The sequence below is a fragment of the Xenopus tropicalis genome, chromosome 3 (assembly GCF_000004195.4).
Source record: "Xenopus tropicalis strain Nigerian chromosome 3, UCB_Xtro_10.0, whole genome shotgun sequence".
Classification (NCBI taxonomy): Eukaryota; Metazoa; Chordata; class Amphibia; order Anura; family Pipidae; genus Xenopus; species Xenopus tropicalis.
In genome coordinates this window covers 153,228,044-153,244,627 of record NC_030679.2, presented here as the reverse complement: position 1 = coordinate 153,244,627, position 16,584 = coordinate 153,228,044, and the positions used below count along the sequence as shown (strand labels likewise).

At 45.4% G+C, this 16,584-nt stretch overlaps 3 protein-coding genes across 3 annotated transcripts; 2 read left to right on the top strand and 1 right to left on the bottom strand.

Annotated features, from left to right (window-relative positions):
• The first annotated feature begins 1,408 nt into the window (after positions 1 to 1,408).
• Positions 1,409 to 4,970, top strand: LOC100491417 (olfactory receptor 11L1-like). Its single transcript, XM_031898395.1, has 2 exons — positions 1,409 to 2,335; positions 4,956 to 4,970. Exons 1-2 carry the CDS (start codon positions 1,409 to 1,411, stop codon positions 4,968 to 4,970), a joined length of 942 nt encoding a protein of 313 aa, XP_031754255.1.
• Positions 4,971 to 5,176: 206 nt separating this feature from the next.
• Positions 5,177 to 6,097, top strand: LOC116409658 (olfactory receptor 11L1-like). Its single transcript, XM_031898394.1, has one exon. The coding sequence runs from the start codon at positions 5,177 to 5,179 to the stop codon at positions 6,095 to 6,097; it is 921 nt and encodes a 306-aa protein (XP_031754254.1).
• A 4,233-nt stretch (positions 6,098 to 10,330) lies between these two features.
• Positions 10,331 to 12,019, bottom strand: LOC100491243 (E3 ubiquitin/ISG15 ligase TRIM25). Its single transcript, XM_012953940.2, has one exon. The coding sequence runs from the start codon at positions 12,017 to 12,019 to the stop codon at positions 10,439 to 10,441; it is 1,581 nt and encodes a 526-aa protein (XP_012809394.2). The 3' UTR covers positions 10,331 to 10,438.
• Positions 12,020 to 16,584: the final 4,565 nt, after the last annotated feature.

Below are 16,584 nucleotides of genomic sequence, written 5' to 3'. Positions count from 1 at the left end.
CCCAGGCCAAGGGCATCGAGGTGAATGGGTGACACAGCTCTGGGGCAGAACACATTAAAGCACATGAAGGAATGAGAGACATGGGTTGGACATGGACAGTGAATGCCAAGGTAAGTCTGTAGGCTACACATACTGTAACTCCAATAATATCTTCCCCAGAACTTTCCTTACATCAGGGATCTACAACCTTTGTGACCTGTGAGCCACATTTAAATATAAAAAGATTTGGGGTACCAAATAAGGGCTGTGATTGGTTATTTGGTAGCCCCTATGGGGACTGGCAGCCTACAGGAGGCTCTGTTTGGCTGTTTTTATGCCCCCAAGTCAGAAATTAAAAAATAAGCACCTGGTTTGGGGCCACTGGGAGCAACATCCAAGGGGTTGGGGAGCAACATGTTCCCCCGAGTTACTGGTTGGGGGTCACTGCCTTACATGATCCAGGCATCTAACTCCCATCATGTGTAGGTTCTGCAAGGAGTTATCTCACTGTACTGAGGTGTCAGTCTCTGGGTAGGTACAACCAGGTGCCCAGTCACAATTAGCCAAGCTTTCGTTAATGGTGTAATTAGTTCATTATTTATTATCACTACCCATGATTGTAACCCAACTAAATGTGCCCAAGTCCGGGCATATGGGAGAGTAGAGAGACAGGAAGATGGATTTCAACTGTTTGTTCAATGAAGAAATGTTCATCTTGATGGAACCTCACATCGTTCTTATCCTTATGGACTTATCCATGATGGCGAAGTCAAGAAAAACTGATAATAAAAAGATTGTTAAATATTGGCCCCTAGGGGACTTTGATGATCTAAAGACTGGATCCATTCATCCTAAATTTGCTTGGCCCGTTCCATGTGCTGTTGTTCCAGTCCTCCAATGAGTTTGTTTCTCTTTAAACACCCAGAACCCAAGTCCTAGTAGAAGTTACAGGGGAAACTCAACATCTGATGTCGCTCCCAGTACCCTCAATGTAGGGGCCATTTTTTATTTCTGGCTTGGGGGAAGTTTTGGAAGCCCAGAGACACAGTTTTACACCTGCAGGCCACATGGGGCTACCAAATAGCCAATCACAGTCCTTATTTGGCACCCCAAGAACAGTTTTATACTTATGTGACTCACCAACCAACAATTTTTACATCTGAGTGCAGTTCATGAGTGTTAAGGGTTGGGGATCCCTGATGTAAAGTATAATGAGTATAGTATAGTATAAAGTATAATAATTTTTTACTTCCGTGTTGATGTCACCACGAGTCCCAGGTATTTAAGGATTTGGTTTGGCCAGGCAGTTGGATTCAAAAAAGGCAGAATCTTGGCCAAATCCCAAACCGAATCCTCCATTCTGTGCATCCCTATTATTAACTTATTATACCAGTTATTTATTTTACCATGTTTTTGCCTCCCCCAGACAATGAATGAGAAGAACCAGACGTGGGTCAGTGAGATTGTCCTCTTGGGGTTTCAGAATCTCCACAACTTCAAGGTTCCCCTGTTCTCTCTGTTCCTTCTGATTTACATTCTGACAGTTTGGGAGAACGTCCTCATCATAGTGTTGGTGGCCTTCAGCCGGAACCTCCACTCGCCCATGTACTTCTTTCTCCAGCAGTTGGCCCTCTCTGACCTTCTCACATCCTCCAATATTGCCCCCACCCTGCTGGAAACGATACTAAATGAAGGAGCCACAGTGTCCCTTGTTGGGTGTATAACACAGTTTAATATTTTTGGTGGGTTAGAAACATTTGTGGGTTTCCTTCTAGCAGTAATGGCCTATGACAGATATGTGGCCATCTGCATCCCCCTGAGATACACTTCTATAATGTCCCACAGGGTTTGTGTTACATTAATGTTCGTGTCATGGCTGATTGGCCTGGGCGCTATACTCATCACTGCAAATCTAATAGCCACATTGCATTTCTGTGACCGAAATACCATTCATCATTTCTTCTGTGATTTCTTTCCTCTTCTAGAACTTTCCTGCTCAGATACTTTCATAGTACAATTAGAAGTAATTATATTGTCTGTTCCTGTTATTATTTGCCCCTTTATTCTCATCTCTGTATCATATATGTGTATTGCCCATGCAATCCTAAAGATAGTGTCCCATACCGGGAGGCAAAAAGCCTTCTCCACCTGCAGCTCCCACTTGGCCGTGGTCTCCATGTTTTATGGGACTATAATTGCTCTTTATATTGTTCCCCCCAGGAAAGAATCCCAGACAATAAGTAAAGTTCTCTCTCTGTTATACACCATACTGATCCCATTGTTTAACCCAATTATCTACAGCCTGAGAAATAAAGATGCCCAAGAAGCCCTTAAATATATCATTAAATATCATACAGTCTGTCATCATATAATTATCCCCTGTTGTTATAGTAACATTTAATTTATTTACAGCCATCTTAGTGGCCTTTGTTAAATTGTTTTATCATAACAATTCTGATCAAATGTATCTCTCCTCTACTCACATCTCTCAACTCAAATGTCTTAGACTATAGACAAAGCCAATAGAGTTCTGAATGGGGTGTGATGTGTAGAGCCAGATACAATTCAATGAGAGGAACTTATCCCTGATCCAATCCCAGATCTTCCCATAGAGCCAGATACAATTCAATGAGAGGAACTTATCCCTGATCCAATCCCAGATCTTCCCATAGAGCCAGATACAATTCAATGAGAGGAACTTATCCCCTGATCCAATCCCAGATCTTCCCATAGAGCCAGATACAATTCAATGAGAGGAACTTATCCCTGATCCAATCCCAGATCTTCCCATAGAGCCAGATACAATTCAATGAGAGGAATTTATCCCTGATCCAATCCCAGATCTTCCCATAGAGCCAGATACAATTCAATGAGAGGAACGTATCCCCTGATCCAATCCCAGATCTTCCCATAGAGCCAGATACAATTCAATGAGAGGAACTTATCCCCTGATCCAATCCCAGATCTTCCCATAGAGCCAGATACAATTCAATGAGAGGAACTTATCCCCTGATCCAATCCCAGATCTTCCCATAGAGCCAGATACAATTCAATGAGAGGAACTTATCCCCTGATCCAATCCCAGATCTTCCCATAGAGCCAGATACAATTCAATGAGAGGAACTTATCCCCTGATCCAATCCCAGATCTTCCCATAGAGCCAGATACAATTCAATGAGAGGAACTTATCCCCTGATCCAATCCCAGATCTTCCCATAGAGCCAGATACAATTCAATGAGAGGAACTTATCCCCTGATCCAATCCCAGATCTTCCCATAGAGCCAGATACAATTCAATGAGAGGAACTTATCCCCTGATCCAATCCCAGATCTTCCCATAGAGCCAGATACAATTCAATGAGAGGAACGTATCCCCTGATCCAATCCCAGATCTTCCCATAGAGCCAGATACAATTCAATGAGAGGAACTTATCCCCTGATCCAATCCCAGATCTTCCCATAGAGCCAGATACAATTCAATGAGAGGAACTTATCCCCTGATCCAATCCCAGATCTTCCCATAGAGCCAGATACAATTCAATGAGAGGAACTTATCCCCTGATCCAATCCCAGATCTTCCCATAGAGCCAGATACAATTCAATGAGAGGAACTTATCCCCTGATCCAATCCCAGATCTTCCCATAGAGCCAGATACAATTCAGTGAGAGGAACTGATCCCCTGATCCAATCCCAGTTCTAGATCCCAGATTTATCCTTCTCTATATAAGGAAGTCGAGCTGATTTTGCTAACTTGGTGGGTTTATGCCAGTTGTTTTGTGATGAATAGTTATTATAACTCTCTAAAATCTAATCTCAAACCCAAAAGGTGTCACTGTCACTTTAAAGCCAACGTCCATATTCAATGGGGGTTTGATCAAAACAGTTTTGGGTACACGCCACAAACACATACATGGTATTTTCCCGCCCTCTTCTTCCCCATCAACCAATGGTATCTGAGCCCTCCCACTGTCTATATAAGTCGGTGCATGATTGGCCATTACTCTGCCCTGTGTAGTTAGTGTTAAACAGAGGTTCGCTGCAGAGAACTGACAGATAAGGGCAGGTTGGGGCAGTTGCTAAGGGCAAATGCATCTTATTCTATAGTCATTTATTATTTGCCCTCTCATGGAAGTCAAGGATTACTTGGCAATAAACCAATGAGGAGAAATATTCTTGGGGTGATGGACCCCTAATACCCACATTTCAATTTATAGAGGTTTTATAAAACAATTATTTATTGATCCAGGTCAGAATACTTGTAGCATTGACTTACATTAATGAAGCACATTGTGCCCCTGAATATTATGGTCAATATGAAACCAATATCAGGATTATTATAGGTGCTAATATTGAGCCTACGGATATATCATAGTAACAAGAAGGCAAATGTCTAATGAACAGAAATAAATAAATATGATAAAAACTTGTTTAACTTGTTTACTATAAAAATAAATGATCAGATTCCCCCAAGGGCTGGTAATTACCCCAAACCCCCGAGTCTCCCGGAGATTCCCCAGTAGGTTTCCCAGCTGTGGGTGTTACTGGCACCGGGTAATAAAAGGAGATCTGTTCTTCCCTGCCCAGTCAGTATCTGGGGTGGTTCTGGTAGGTGCAAATCAGTAGAATATTCCCCCAAGAACATCTTTCCTGTAAAGGGATTTGATTGGAAAGAAATGGTTGGGATTGTGTTAGCAAAATGGCAGGAGAAATGCAGAGCAGGTTACACATTGGGAGAAGCTCATGGGGGCATCTTCCTATGGTTCCACAGTATCTGGGGTGGTTCTGGTAGGGGCAAATCAGTAGAATATTCCCCCAAGAACATCTTTCCTGTAAAGTGATTTGATTGGAAAGAAATGGTTGGGATTGTGTTAGCAAAATGGCAGGAGAAATGCAGAGCAGGTTACACATTGGGAGAAGCTCATGGAGGCATCTTCCTATGGTTCCACAGTCACATATGATTGTATTTTTCCTGCAGAAATGGATTCACTAATTCCCAAAGAATGAAGAACAACTGCTCGGAGCTTATGTTCCCCTTTTGGGAGGCAGAACCTTGATATAAATAGGAATAAGCTGAGTAGGAACCTCGGCTCATTCTCTTTTGACCTTACTGGGTTTGCTTTTGATTTGAAGGGATGAAGTATGGAAATTTGTTACCCTGCCAGTCAGTCATATCTCAGAAGTAATTTCACCAAGGCTATGGATGAGCAGAACCAGACGTGGGTCAGTGAGATTGTTCTCTTGGGATTTCAGAATCTCCACAACTTCAAGGTTCCCCTGTTCTCTCTGTTCCTTCTGATTTATATTCTGACAGTTTGGGAGAACGTCCTCATCATAGTGTTGGTGGCCTTCAGCCGGAACCTCCACTCCCCCATGTACTTCTTTCTCCAGCAGTTGGCCCTCACTGATCTACTGGGCTCCACTAATATTGTCCCCACCCTGCTCCTAACTGTGATTCATGATGGAACCACATTGTCCCTTGTTGGGTGTTTCGTTGAGTTTTATTTTTTTTGTGCCCCAGAAGCCTTTGAGTGTTTGCTCCTAGCAGTAATGGCCTATGACAGATATGTGGCCATCTGCATCCCCCTGAGATACACTTCTATCATGTCCCACAGAGCTTGTGTTACATTCATTCTCATGTTTTGGGCTCTTGGCTTTAGCAATGCAATGATTACTGTAAATATAATAGGGAGCCTACAATTCTGTGACCAAAATACCATTAACCATTTCTTCTGTGACTTCCTTCCTCTTCTAGAACTTTCCTGCTCAGACCTTTCTTTTCTGGAAATAGATGTAATCATACAGTCATTGCCTCTCATTATTTGCCCCTTTGTACTTATAATTGTATCATATATGTGTATTGCCCATGCAATCCTAAAGATAGTGTCCCATACCGGGAGGCAAAAAGCCTTCTCCACCTGCAGCTCCCACTTGGCCGTGGTCTCCATGTTTTATGGGACTCTCATTGCTATTTATATGGTTCCCCCCAGTAACCAATCACAGACCGTAAGCAAAGTTCTCTCCCTGCTTTACACTGTAGTGATTCCATTGGTTAACCCCGTTATTTACAGCCTGAGAAATAAAGATATAAAAGAAGCATTTAAAATGATATTAAAATAAATTCGCATCTATTTTTGGATAAAACGATACAATTATACAAGTCGCCTTCATTTCCTCATTAACAGGAATATTAAGATACATACATTTCCCAAATACCAACTTCCTATGAGTCTGTAGTATTGGCTTATCTTATCCCATGGACTATGTGTAATACCCCTACACCAATCAGTATGGAGAGACGTGCCAATGCTAACCAATCAGGATTGTGGCCAATCCCTTGCGTCCCCTGCTCTGCCACCTCCAGTCGTGCCCAGACCCTCACAGGACCAGGAGAAAGAGAAAAGCTCTCTATTGTATTGGGTTATCAGTAGGTCGCCCCCCATGCAGTTTTTGGAAGGGCTGTCTGGGTCAGAACTGCCGGCCCTGTTTTGGTTTTTAGAAGCTCACATAAACCCCAGAGAGTTTTTTTATTTAAAAAAAAAAAAATCAATCACTGATGATAATAATAATAATTTGTAAGTTGATTGTACAAAAGCTTTGATTTATTGTTTTTTTTTAAAAAAATTTTGACAATTTTTGTGAAAGTATTACAATATTTTCAAGAATATACAGGTATATGGCGCTCATTTTCCTCACTTGCATTTTGAGAAACAATAATGCATTTAACTTGCCCTTGAAAATGTGTGAAATAGAAAACAATAATGTGTGTAAGTTGCCCTTGATAGTGTGTGATATAGAAAACAATCATGTGTTTAACTTACCCTTGAAAATGTGTCAAGGACAGGCTGTTATTGTATAGTAAAAGCCTCGATAGGACACAATAGATCTCGGCAGCTGAAACCCGGCTGCTTTTGTCTGCCTAAAAAAGTCACATAAAGTTTTATAAATCTTGAACGTTCGTGGTTTTTAAAAAAAATCATACAAATTTTTTGAGGAAAAACAGAAACAATTAGATACTGCCAAAAAACACATCCGTAATAGCGATGAGCGAATATTTTTGCCAGCCATGGATTCGCGGTGAATTTCTGCATTTCGGGATTGGAGAAATGTTTTGCGAAACTTCTGCAAAAATTTGGCGATAAAGAATTTGTCCAGTGCCAAAAAAGTCTATTTTGACGCAACCGTGCCTATTTTGATACGGGCGCATCAGAATAGAGGCAGTTGCGGGGAAAAAAAGTTGTGAATTTTTCACCATTTTGAGATTTTCTGTAGTTTCCCAAATTTTTTTGCCATTTTGAGAATTTTCTGTAGTTTTGTGAATTTTTCGCCATTTTGAGAATTTTTCTGTTGTTTACCAAATGTTTTTGCCATTTTGAGAATTTTTCTGTAGTTTTGTGAATTTGTCTCCATTTTGAGAATTTTTCTGTAGTATTAAGAATTTTTTTGCCATTTTGAGAATTTTTCTGTAGTTTCACAAATTTTTCGCCATTTTGAGAATTTTCTGTAGTTTCACAAATTTTTCACCATTTTGAGAATTTTTCTGTAGTTTTGCGAATTTTTCTGTAGTTTTATGAATTTTTCTCCATTTTGAGAATTTTTCTGTAGTTTTGTGAATTTTTCTCCATTTTGAGAATTTTTCTGTAGTTTCTCAATTTTTTTTGCCATTTTGAGAATTTTCCTGTAATTCACGAATTTTTCACCAGTTTCAGAATTTTTCTGTAGTTTCACAAATTTTTCAACCATTTTGAGAATTTTCTGTAGTTTCACAAATTTTTCGCCATTTTGAGAATTTTTCTGTTGTTTACCAAATGTTTTTGCCATTTTGAGAATTTTTCTGTAGTTTTGTGAATTTGTCTCCATTTTGAGAATTTTTCTGTAGTATTAAGAATTTTTTTGCCATTTTGAGAATTTTTCTGTAGTTTCACAAATTTTTCGCCATTTTGAGAATTTTCTGTAGTTTCACAAATTTTTCACCATTTTGAGAATTTTTCTGTAGTTTTGCGAATTTTTCTGTAGTTTTATGAATTTTTCTCCATTTTGAGAATTTTTCTGTAGTTTTGTGAATTTTTCTGTAGTTTTGTGAATTTTTCTCCATTTTGAGAATTTTTCTGTAGTTTCTCAATTTTTTTTGCCATTTTGAGAATTTTCCTGTAATTCACGAATTTTTCACCAGTTTCAGAATTTTTCTGTAGTTTCACAAATTTTTCAACCATTTTGAGAATTTTCTGTAGTTTCACAAATTTTTCACCATTTTGAGAATTTTTCTGTAGTTTCGCAAATTTTTCTGTAGTTTTGTGAATTTTTTGGCCAAGTGAAAAAAGAAAGATTTGCTCATCACTAATACGGATATAAGTGAACATTTCCCAAAAACCCTTAGTAGATTTTTCCTGTTGCGTTAAAGGGGAACTGTCACCCAAAAAGCTGTATAATAAAAGTCCTTTTCCAATTAAACATGAAACCCAAATTCCTTTTTTATTACAAACCCAAACCCCTTATAAAGACATTTAAAATCACAGCTGTCAATTGTATATTGCCTGCCCCGCCCATTATGCCTTACTCATAGAGGCGGGGCAGGCAATTACTTTTATTTTTCATTCAGCACTCAATTTTCCTCACCATCTAATTGTGTAGCCAGTGCATGGGCATCGGGTCCCCCTCTATGGCGCATACACAAGATTTTGGGGTGATACAAAGCTCCGCCTTACTAACAGTGCCCACAAAGTGGCGCCGACCTGCTGCCTGTGACTGTGTAATTCCCAGACTGAAGGAAACTGAAGATTTATATTATTTATACAGTGAGTGAAGTTTATTTTGCTTGACAAACACAATAGAAAAGAATTTGGAATTATTTCTTGAGACATATATAATGACCCACTCTGTCCCACTCTATCCCACTCTGTCCCACTCTATCCCACTCTGTCCCACTCTATCCCACTCTGTCCCACTCTATCCCACTCTATCCCACTCTATCCCACTCTGTCCCACTCTGTCCCACTCTGTCCCACTCTATCCCACTCTGTCCCACTCTGTCCCACTCTGTCCCACTCTATCCCACTCTGTCCCACTCTATCCCACTCTGTCCCACTCTATCCAACTCTGTCCCACTCTATCCCACTCTGTCCCACTCTATCCCACTCTATCCCACTCTGTCCCACTCTGTCCCACTCTATCCCACTCTATCCCACTCTATCCCACTCTGTCCCACTCTGTCCCACTCTATCCCACTCTATCCCACTCTGTCCCACTCTGTCCCACTCTGTCCCACTCTATCCCACTCTATCCCACTCTGTCCCACTCTATCCCACTCTATCCCACTCTATCCCACTCTATCCCACTCTGTCCCACTCTATCCCACTCTGTCCCACTCTATCCCACTCTATCCCACTCTATCCCACTCTGTCCCACTCTATCCCACTCTGTCCCACTCTATCCCACTCTATCCCACTCTGTCCCACTCTATCCCACTCTGTCCCACTCTATCCCACTCTGTCCCACTCTATCCCACTCTATCCCACTCTATCCCACTCTATCCCACTCTGCCCCACTCTATCCCACTCTATCCCACTCTGTGACTCATATAAATATTGGGGGGCTATAGAAACCTCCCCAAAACATGTATTCATGTAAATATTTTATTCCAACTTCAACTTTGCCTTTAATTGTATCCAACACACTTCTGAAAATCTGCAGGCAACACAGAAATAATATCTAATAACAGTAATGGGCAATGCCAGTCAGCTCGGGGGCATTTGTAGATGGAAACTCCCAACCAGGAGCCACAGTCTGTCACTGGGGCCACTAACACCTCCCTACTCCCCGCAGGGATACACGGTGCAACTCCCGGGGGCTACGGCACCCAATAAAGGACAAACTTCCACCCCAGTGTCCCATGCTCGGTGCTTTCCCATGATGCCCCCATGATGCTGACTGGTATTTCGGATCAGTTAGAGATATTTCATTTATAGCTCAAACTCTAACATTAGTATTAACATTAACACATTTAATATCTAGAAACAAAGCAGAACAGAGAGTGAAACAATAGGTACGAGGCAATAAATGCAGCTAAAAGGACAAGGGGTTCCATAAGGAGCTGCCCATGTAAAAGGGGGAGTAGCACTCATTGGCCAAGAGGGGAGGGTGGGCAGGACACTGGAAGACCCCCCATAATAAAGCAATTCATGTAATTCTGATTAAAATGTAAATTCTAAGGGACACTGCCCAATATAAATATGGCCCCAGCGTTGACTTCCATCCCTACCATGTTAGGGCCACGTGTGGCTCCTGGGGTTCCTGCTGGGCATTGGGCAGGGCCCTAATTCATGATTCTCACCCAGGCACCTCCCCATACCCAGAATGCAGCATGAAGGGGCTCAGTGAAGGAGGCGTTGACTTCCATCCCTACCATGTTAGGGCCACGTGTGGCTCTGGGAATGGCGTTCCTGGGGGGCATTGGGCAGGGCCCTAACTCATGATTCTCACCCAGGCATCATTCCATACCCCAATTGCCGCATGTAGGGGCTCAGCGAAGGAGGCGGAGAAGGTGTGTAAGTGCCTGATTGGCTCACTCAGCTCATAGAAGGACAGGCGTCCGGCCTCATAGTCCAATGAGATCCTGATTTTCCCACAATAAGGGATGTGGGGTAACTGGGTTTCTCCCCTGTTATATCTCACTGAGTATTTATTATCCCATCGGTACAAAGCCCAGGACTTGTCATTATCCCCAAGGAAGGAATCGTACCCCCCTCTCTCTATACTGGGATAGGCCACTCCTACCCCCCAGCCCCCCAATTTACTCCCCTCCACTTCCCAGTGATGTTGCCCTGATCTGAACCTGTGGGAGGTTAAAGCCTGAGGATAGCGCTGGAACCTTCCCGGGGTTGGGGGGCGATGCTGGTCGGTACGGGAATGGGATATCGATTTCCTGCCCCCCGATACTGATACGTATTTCCCCAGTGTGTCTGTATCCAGTAACAGGTTTGTAGCTTCATGTCCATAGATCTTTCCTTTAATCCCAGCCCCAATGCCAGCGAGGCCTCTAGTTAATGTGCCAAAGACCAGGTCCATATCCAGATCCCCTACAGCCAGGACCTTTATACCCTCCCTCTCTCTGCCCTCAGTATCTGCCCCCTCAGCCCCACAGAAGGCAAGGGATTCCCATTGTCCCTGTAGGACAGTGAGTGGAGCTGCCATGTTGCACAGCTCCTCAATGTGACGGATCTTCCTGGACAGCTCGTCCCTCTTTATCTCCAGCTGTTGGATCAGGTCATGGAGTTGGATAAAAAGCTCCTCTTTCTGCCTGGAGATGTCACTCAGGAGTCGCTTCTCTAGGGCTTCCAGCTCTTCCCTGATGCCCCTAAACAGGGCAGTGACTCTCTCTGTCTCAGCGGCTGCTTTTTCTTCCACTTCTCTCCAGCTCTCCAGCAGCCTTTGGGCTCCTCTCTCAGTCTCCTCTCTCTCTGGGCTCAGGTTCTCCAGAACTTTCCTCAGTGTTTCTTTCTTCTTCTCAGAGGCCTCACTCAGCAGCTCCACCCTGTGGCCCCGGTGCTCCCCGGCCAGGCAGCAGGACACACAGATACAGGCCCCATCCTCACAGCAGTAATACTCCAGAAACTTGTGATGTACAGAACATTTAATGTTCTCCAGGGCGGTGGGTTCCGTCAGTACATGTTCTGCAGACTTGCTATGGACCCTCACGTGGGCATCGCACAGAGAAGCCTCACACAGGATACAGGATTTAGCAGCAGGTACCGGAGAGTTAATACAGTAAGTGCAGTAGATCCCAGTCCCATCATGCTCTGGGTGAGTAGAAAAGAATAGTTCTGCTAAGTTACCCAGAGTTGTGTTCCTCTGTAGGGCAGGGCGCTCCTGAAACTTTGCTCTGCATTCAGGGCAGGAATAACCCCCCGACCCCTCCTGGGTATCCAGCAGCCCCCCAATACAGCCATGGCAGAAGTTATGCCCACAGGGCAGGGTTACCGGATCGGTATAAACGCTCAGGCAGATGGAGCAGCTCAGCTCGTCTCTCAGATCAGCAGTCGCCATCACTACAGGACCAACAGCTCAACTGAGAGTTCCTTCTGTAAGTTTCCAGTTTTCCCCCATCGAACCACAAACACCCACAGGGAGAAGCAGTCTCTTAGACTTCCTCTTAACCTTGTAAGTCTCAGCCTTACCCATAAACACCAAGTAATCTCAGGAGTCAGGAGCAGTCTCTTAGACTTCCTCTTAACCTTGTAAGTCTCAGCCTTACCCATAAACACCAAGCAGTCTCAGGAGTCAGGAGCAGTCTCTTAGACTTCCTCTTAACCTTGTAAGTCTCAGCCTTACCCATAAACACCAAGTAATCTCAGGAGTCAGGAGCAGTCTCTTAGGTTTCCTCTTAACCTTGTAAGTCTCAGCCTTACCCATAAACACCAAGCAATCTCAGGAGTCAGGAGCAGTCTCTTAGGCTTCCTCTTAACCTTGTAAGTCTCAACCTTACCCATAAACACCAAGCAGTCTCAGGAGTCAGGAGCAGTCTCTTAGACTTCCTCTTAACCTTGTAAGTCTCAGCCTTACCCATAAACACCAAGCAATCTCAGGAGTCAGGAGCAGTCTCTTAGGCTTCCTCTTAACCTTGTAAGTCTCAGCCTTACCCATAAACACCAAGCAATCTCAGGAGTCAGGAGCAGTCTCTTAGACTTCATCTTAACCTTATAAGTCTCAGCCTTACCCATAAACACCAAGTAATCTCAGGAGTCAGGAGCAGTCTCTTAGGCTTCCTCTTAACCTTGTAAGTCTCAGCCTTACCCATAAACACCAAGCAATCTCAGGAGTCAGGAGCAGTCTCTTAGACTTCATCTTAACCTTATAAGTCTCAGCCTTACCCATAAACACCAAGCAATCTCAGGAGTCAGGAGCAGTCTCTTAGACTTCATCTTAACCTTATAAGTCTCAGCCTTACCCATAAACACCAAGCAATCTCAGGAGTCAGGAGCAGTCTCTTAGGCTTCCTCTTAACCTTGTAAGTCTCAGCCTTACCCATAAACACCAAGCAATCTCAGGAGTCAGGAGCAGTCTCTTAGACTTCATCTTAACCTTATAAGTCTCAGCCTTACCCATAAACACCAAGCAATCTCAGGAGTCAGGAGCAGTCTCTTAGGCTTCCTCTTAACCTTGTAAGTCTCAGCCTTACCCATAAACACCAAGCAAAGAGTCAGGAGAGGACCATCAGCCTGACCAAGTATGAGTAGAGTAGAGTAGAAGTATGAGTAGAGAATGGCCACCCAATATTAACTGGATTTAAGCCCTAATTCCTCCAGGTCCTACAGACTATGTCCATGGGGTTTAGGTGCTGAGCTGTTGGACAATCAATATTATATATAACATTATATTTGATCAGTACTGTTCCCATGGTGGGAGTGCAAGAACATGGCCTTTACACTTGTTCCCCCCGGGTAACTGCACCCAAGATGCAAATGTTAATGTGGTAGTCACTAGGGCTGCCATTTTGTTAAGAAAAAATAGCAGCTAGGGAACAGGGCAGGGTGGCAGGTAACTATGGGTGAGCTTATGAGGCAAAATGGGTGGGGTTATTACCAAAAGGGGTGGAGTGATGTCATGGAAGGTGGCGGATGCATTGGGCCAATGTTGAAGAAATTTGGTGAGTTGGGGGAAGGGCGGTATCAGAGCGATACAGTCTTTGAGCTGGAATTGGGGGTGGGCCATGGACAGAAAAACAGGCGATTACACATTTACCAGCATTGCCCATAAATTTGTTCTACTGGCCCAGGCCCTGGCTAGTTATTTACCAGCCACTAAAGTACTGTCCAGGTGGCAACCCTAAAAGTCACAGTTCTCCATGCTCCTGAACTGAGAGAAGAGGCCTGGGGCAATTTGTAAAACGATAAAAAACAACTGTGTGTAGTGTCTTCCCCCCAAATCTAACTGTCCTTGTGTGCCCAGCAAGTGCCAAAGTGCCCTTCACTTCTGCGCTGTAACTGCCTATTGTGTCAATAGTTCCCTAGTGCAACCGGCCAATTACAGAGCAGGGTCAGACTTACAGAACTAAAGCAAAACTGACTCTAACAGGCGACTTTAGTTCAGTAAGTCTGACCCTGCATAATATTTCTATGTACAATCCTTCTCCTTAGTGGGGCAGATTATTACCAAGTGCAGCATTATTATTTGCTATCATTTTACCCCACAGACTCATGTTAGTCGGGGGTGGAGGCTGGAAATTAGCCTTAGGGATGCCAACAACTTGTGCCCCCTTTCTTTCTCTAGAAATAGACAAATAGGTGTTGGTGCCCATGAAATTCCCCTACTTGTCAGGAAGTCCTGGTTACTGTCATCTATGCCCTTTGGGGGAAGTATAACAAGTTCTGGTCCATAGCTGATATAATGGGTCTCTCTGGACTCTTGGACCTGTTTTATAGGGGTGGATGCTGCTGGAGAGCCTGGGAGCAGAGGGCCTCAGCAAGAAAGTGTCCCCTAAGAGGACCAATCTATTGGTGAAGTTGGAGAACATAGATCCCCATGAATGAGATATTAGTGACAGTAAAGCTCCTGTAATTGCCCCACCCCCGAGAAGTAAGATATTAAGAACAGCTTGGAAATAGCAGACTTTGGCTCCAACAAGCATTGATAGATTGGAGGTAACTCTCCCAGGTAACATAATCAGTACCCGGCTGGAGCTCAGTGCACTTCTCTAAACAGAATTGTACCCGTTTTGATTTGCAATGATTGTAAATGAGCAAACTGAGACCTACTGCCCTACAGCCCTACTGCCCTACTGCCCTACAGCCCTACAGCCCTACTGCCCTACTGCCCTACTGCCCTACTGCCCTACAGCCCTACAGCCCTACTGCCCTACTGCCCTACTGCCCTACTGCCCTACAGCCCTACAGCCCTACTGCCCTACTGCCCTACAGCCCTACAGCCCTACTGCCCTACTGCCCTACTGCCCTACTGCCCTACTGCCCTACTGCCCTACAGCCCTACAGCCCTACTGCCTTACTGCCCTACTTCCCTACTGCCCTACTTCCCTACTGCCCTACAGCCCTACAGACCTACTGCCCTACTGCCCTACTGCCCTACTGCCCTACTTCCCTACAGCCCTACTGCCCTACTGCCCTACTGCCCTACTGCCCTACAGCCCTACTGCCCTACTGCCCTACTTCCCTACTGCCCTACAGCCCTACAGACCTACTGCCCTACTGCCCTACTGCCCTACTGCCCTACAGCCCTACTGCCCTACTGCCCTACAGCCCTACAGCCCTACTGCCCTACAGACCTACAGACCTACTGCCCTACTGCCCTACAGCCCTACTGCCCTACTGCCCTACTGCCCTACTGCCCTACAGCCCTACTGCCCTACTGCCCTACTGCCCTACTGCCCTACAGCCCTACTGCCCTACTGCCCTACTGCCCTACAGCCCTACAGCCCTACTGCCCTACAGCCCTACTGCCCTACTGCCCTACTTCCCTACTGCCCTACTTCCCTACTGCCCTACAGCCCTACAGACCTACTGCCCTACTGCCCTACTGCCCTACTGCCCTACTTCCCTACAGCCCTACTGCCCTACTGCCCTACTGCCCTACTGCCCTACAGCCCTACTGCCCTACTGCCCTACTTCCCTACTGCCCTACAGCCCTACAGACCTACTTCCCTACTGCCCTACTGCCCTACTGCCCTACTGCCCTACTGCCCTACTGCCCTACTGCCCTACAGCCCTACTGCCCTACTGCCCTACAGCCCTACTGCCCTACTGCCCTACTGCCCTACAGCCCTACTGCCCTACTGCCCTACTGCCCTACAGCCCTACTGCCCTACTGCCCTACTGCCCTACTGCCCTACAGCCCTACTGCCCTACTGCCCTACTGCCCTACTGCCCTACAGCCCTACTGCCCTACTGCCCTACAGACCTACTTCCCTACTGCCCTACTGCCCTACAGCCCTACAGCCCTACTGCCCTACTGCCCTACTGCCCTACTGCCCTACAGCCCTACTGCCCTACTGCCCTACTTCCCTACTGCCCTACAGCCCTACAGACCTACTTCCCTACAGCCCTACTGCCCTACTGCCCTACTGCCCTACTGCCCTACAGCCCTACTGCCCTACTGCCCTACTGCCCTACTTCCCTACAGACCTACTGCCCTACAGCCCTATAGCCCTACTACCCCACAGCCCTACAGCCCTACTGCCCTACAGACCTACAGACCTACTGCCCTACTGCCCTACAGCCCTACTGCCCTACTGCCCTACTGCCCTACTGCCCTACTGCCCTACTGCCCTACTGCCCTACAGCCCTACTGCCCTACTGCCCTACTGCCCTACAGCCCTACTGCCCTACTGCCCTACTGCCCTACAGCCCTACTGCCCTACTGCCCTACAGCCCTACAGCCCTACTGCCCTACAGACCTACAGACCTACTGCCCTACTGCCCTACAGCCCTACTGCCCTACTGCCCTACTGCCCTACTGCCCTACAGCCCTACTGCCCTACTGCCCTACTGCCCTACAGCCCTACAGCCCTACTGCCCTACTGCCCTACTGCCCTACAGCCCTACAGCCCTACTGCCCTACAGCCCTACTGCCCTACTGCCCTACTTCCCTACTGCCCTACT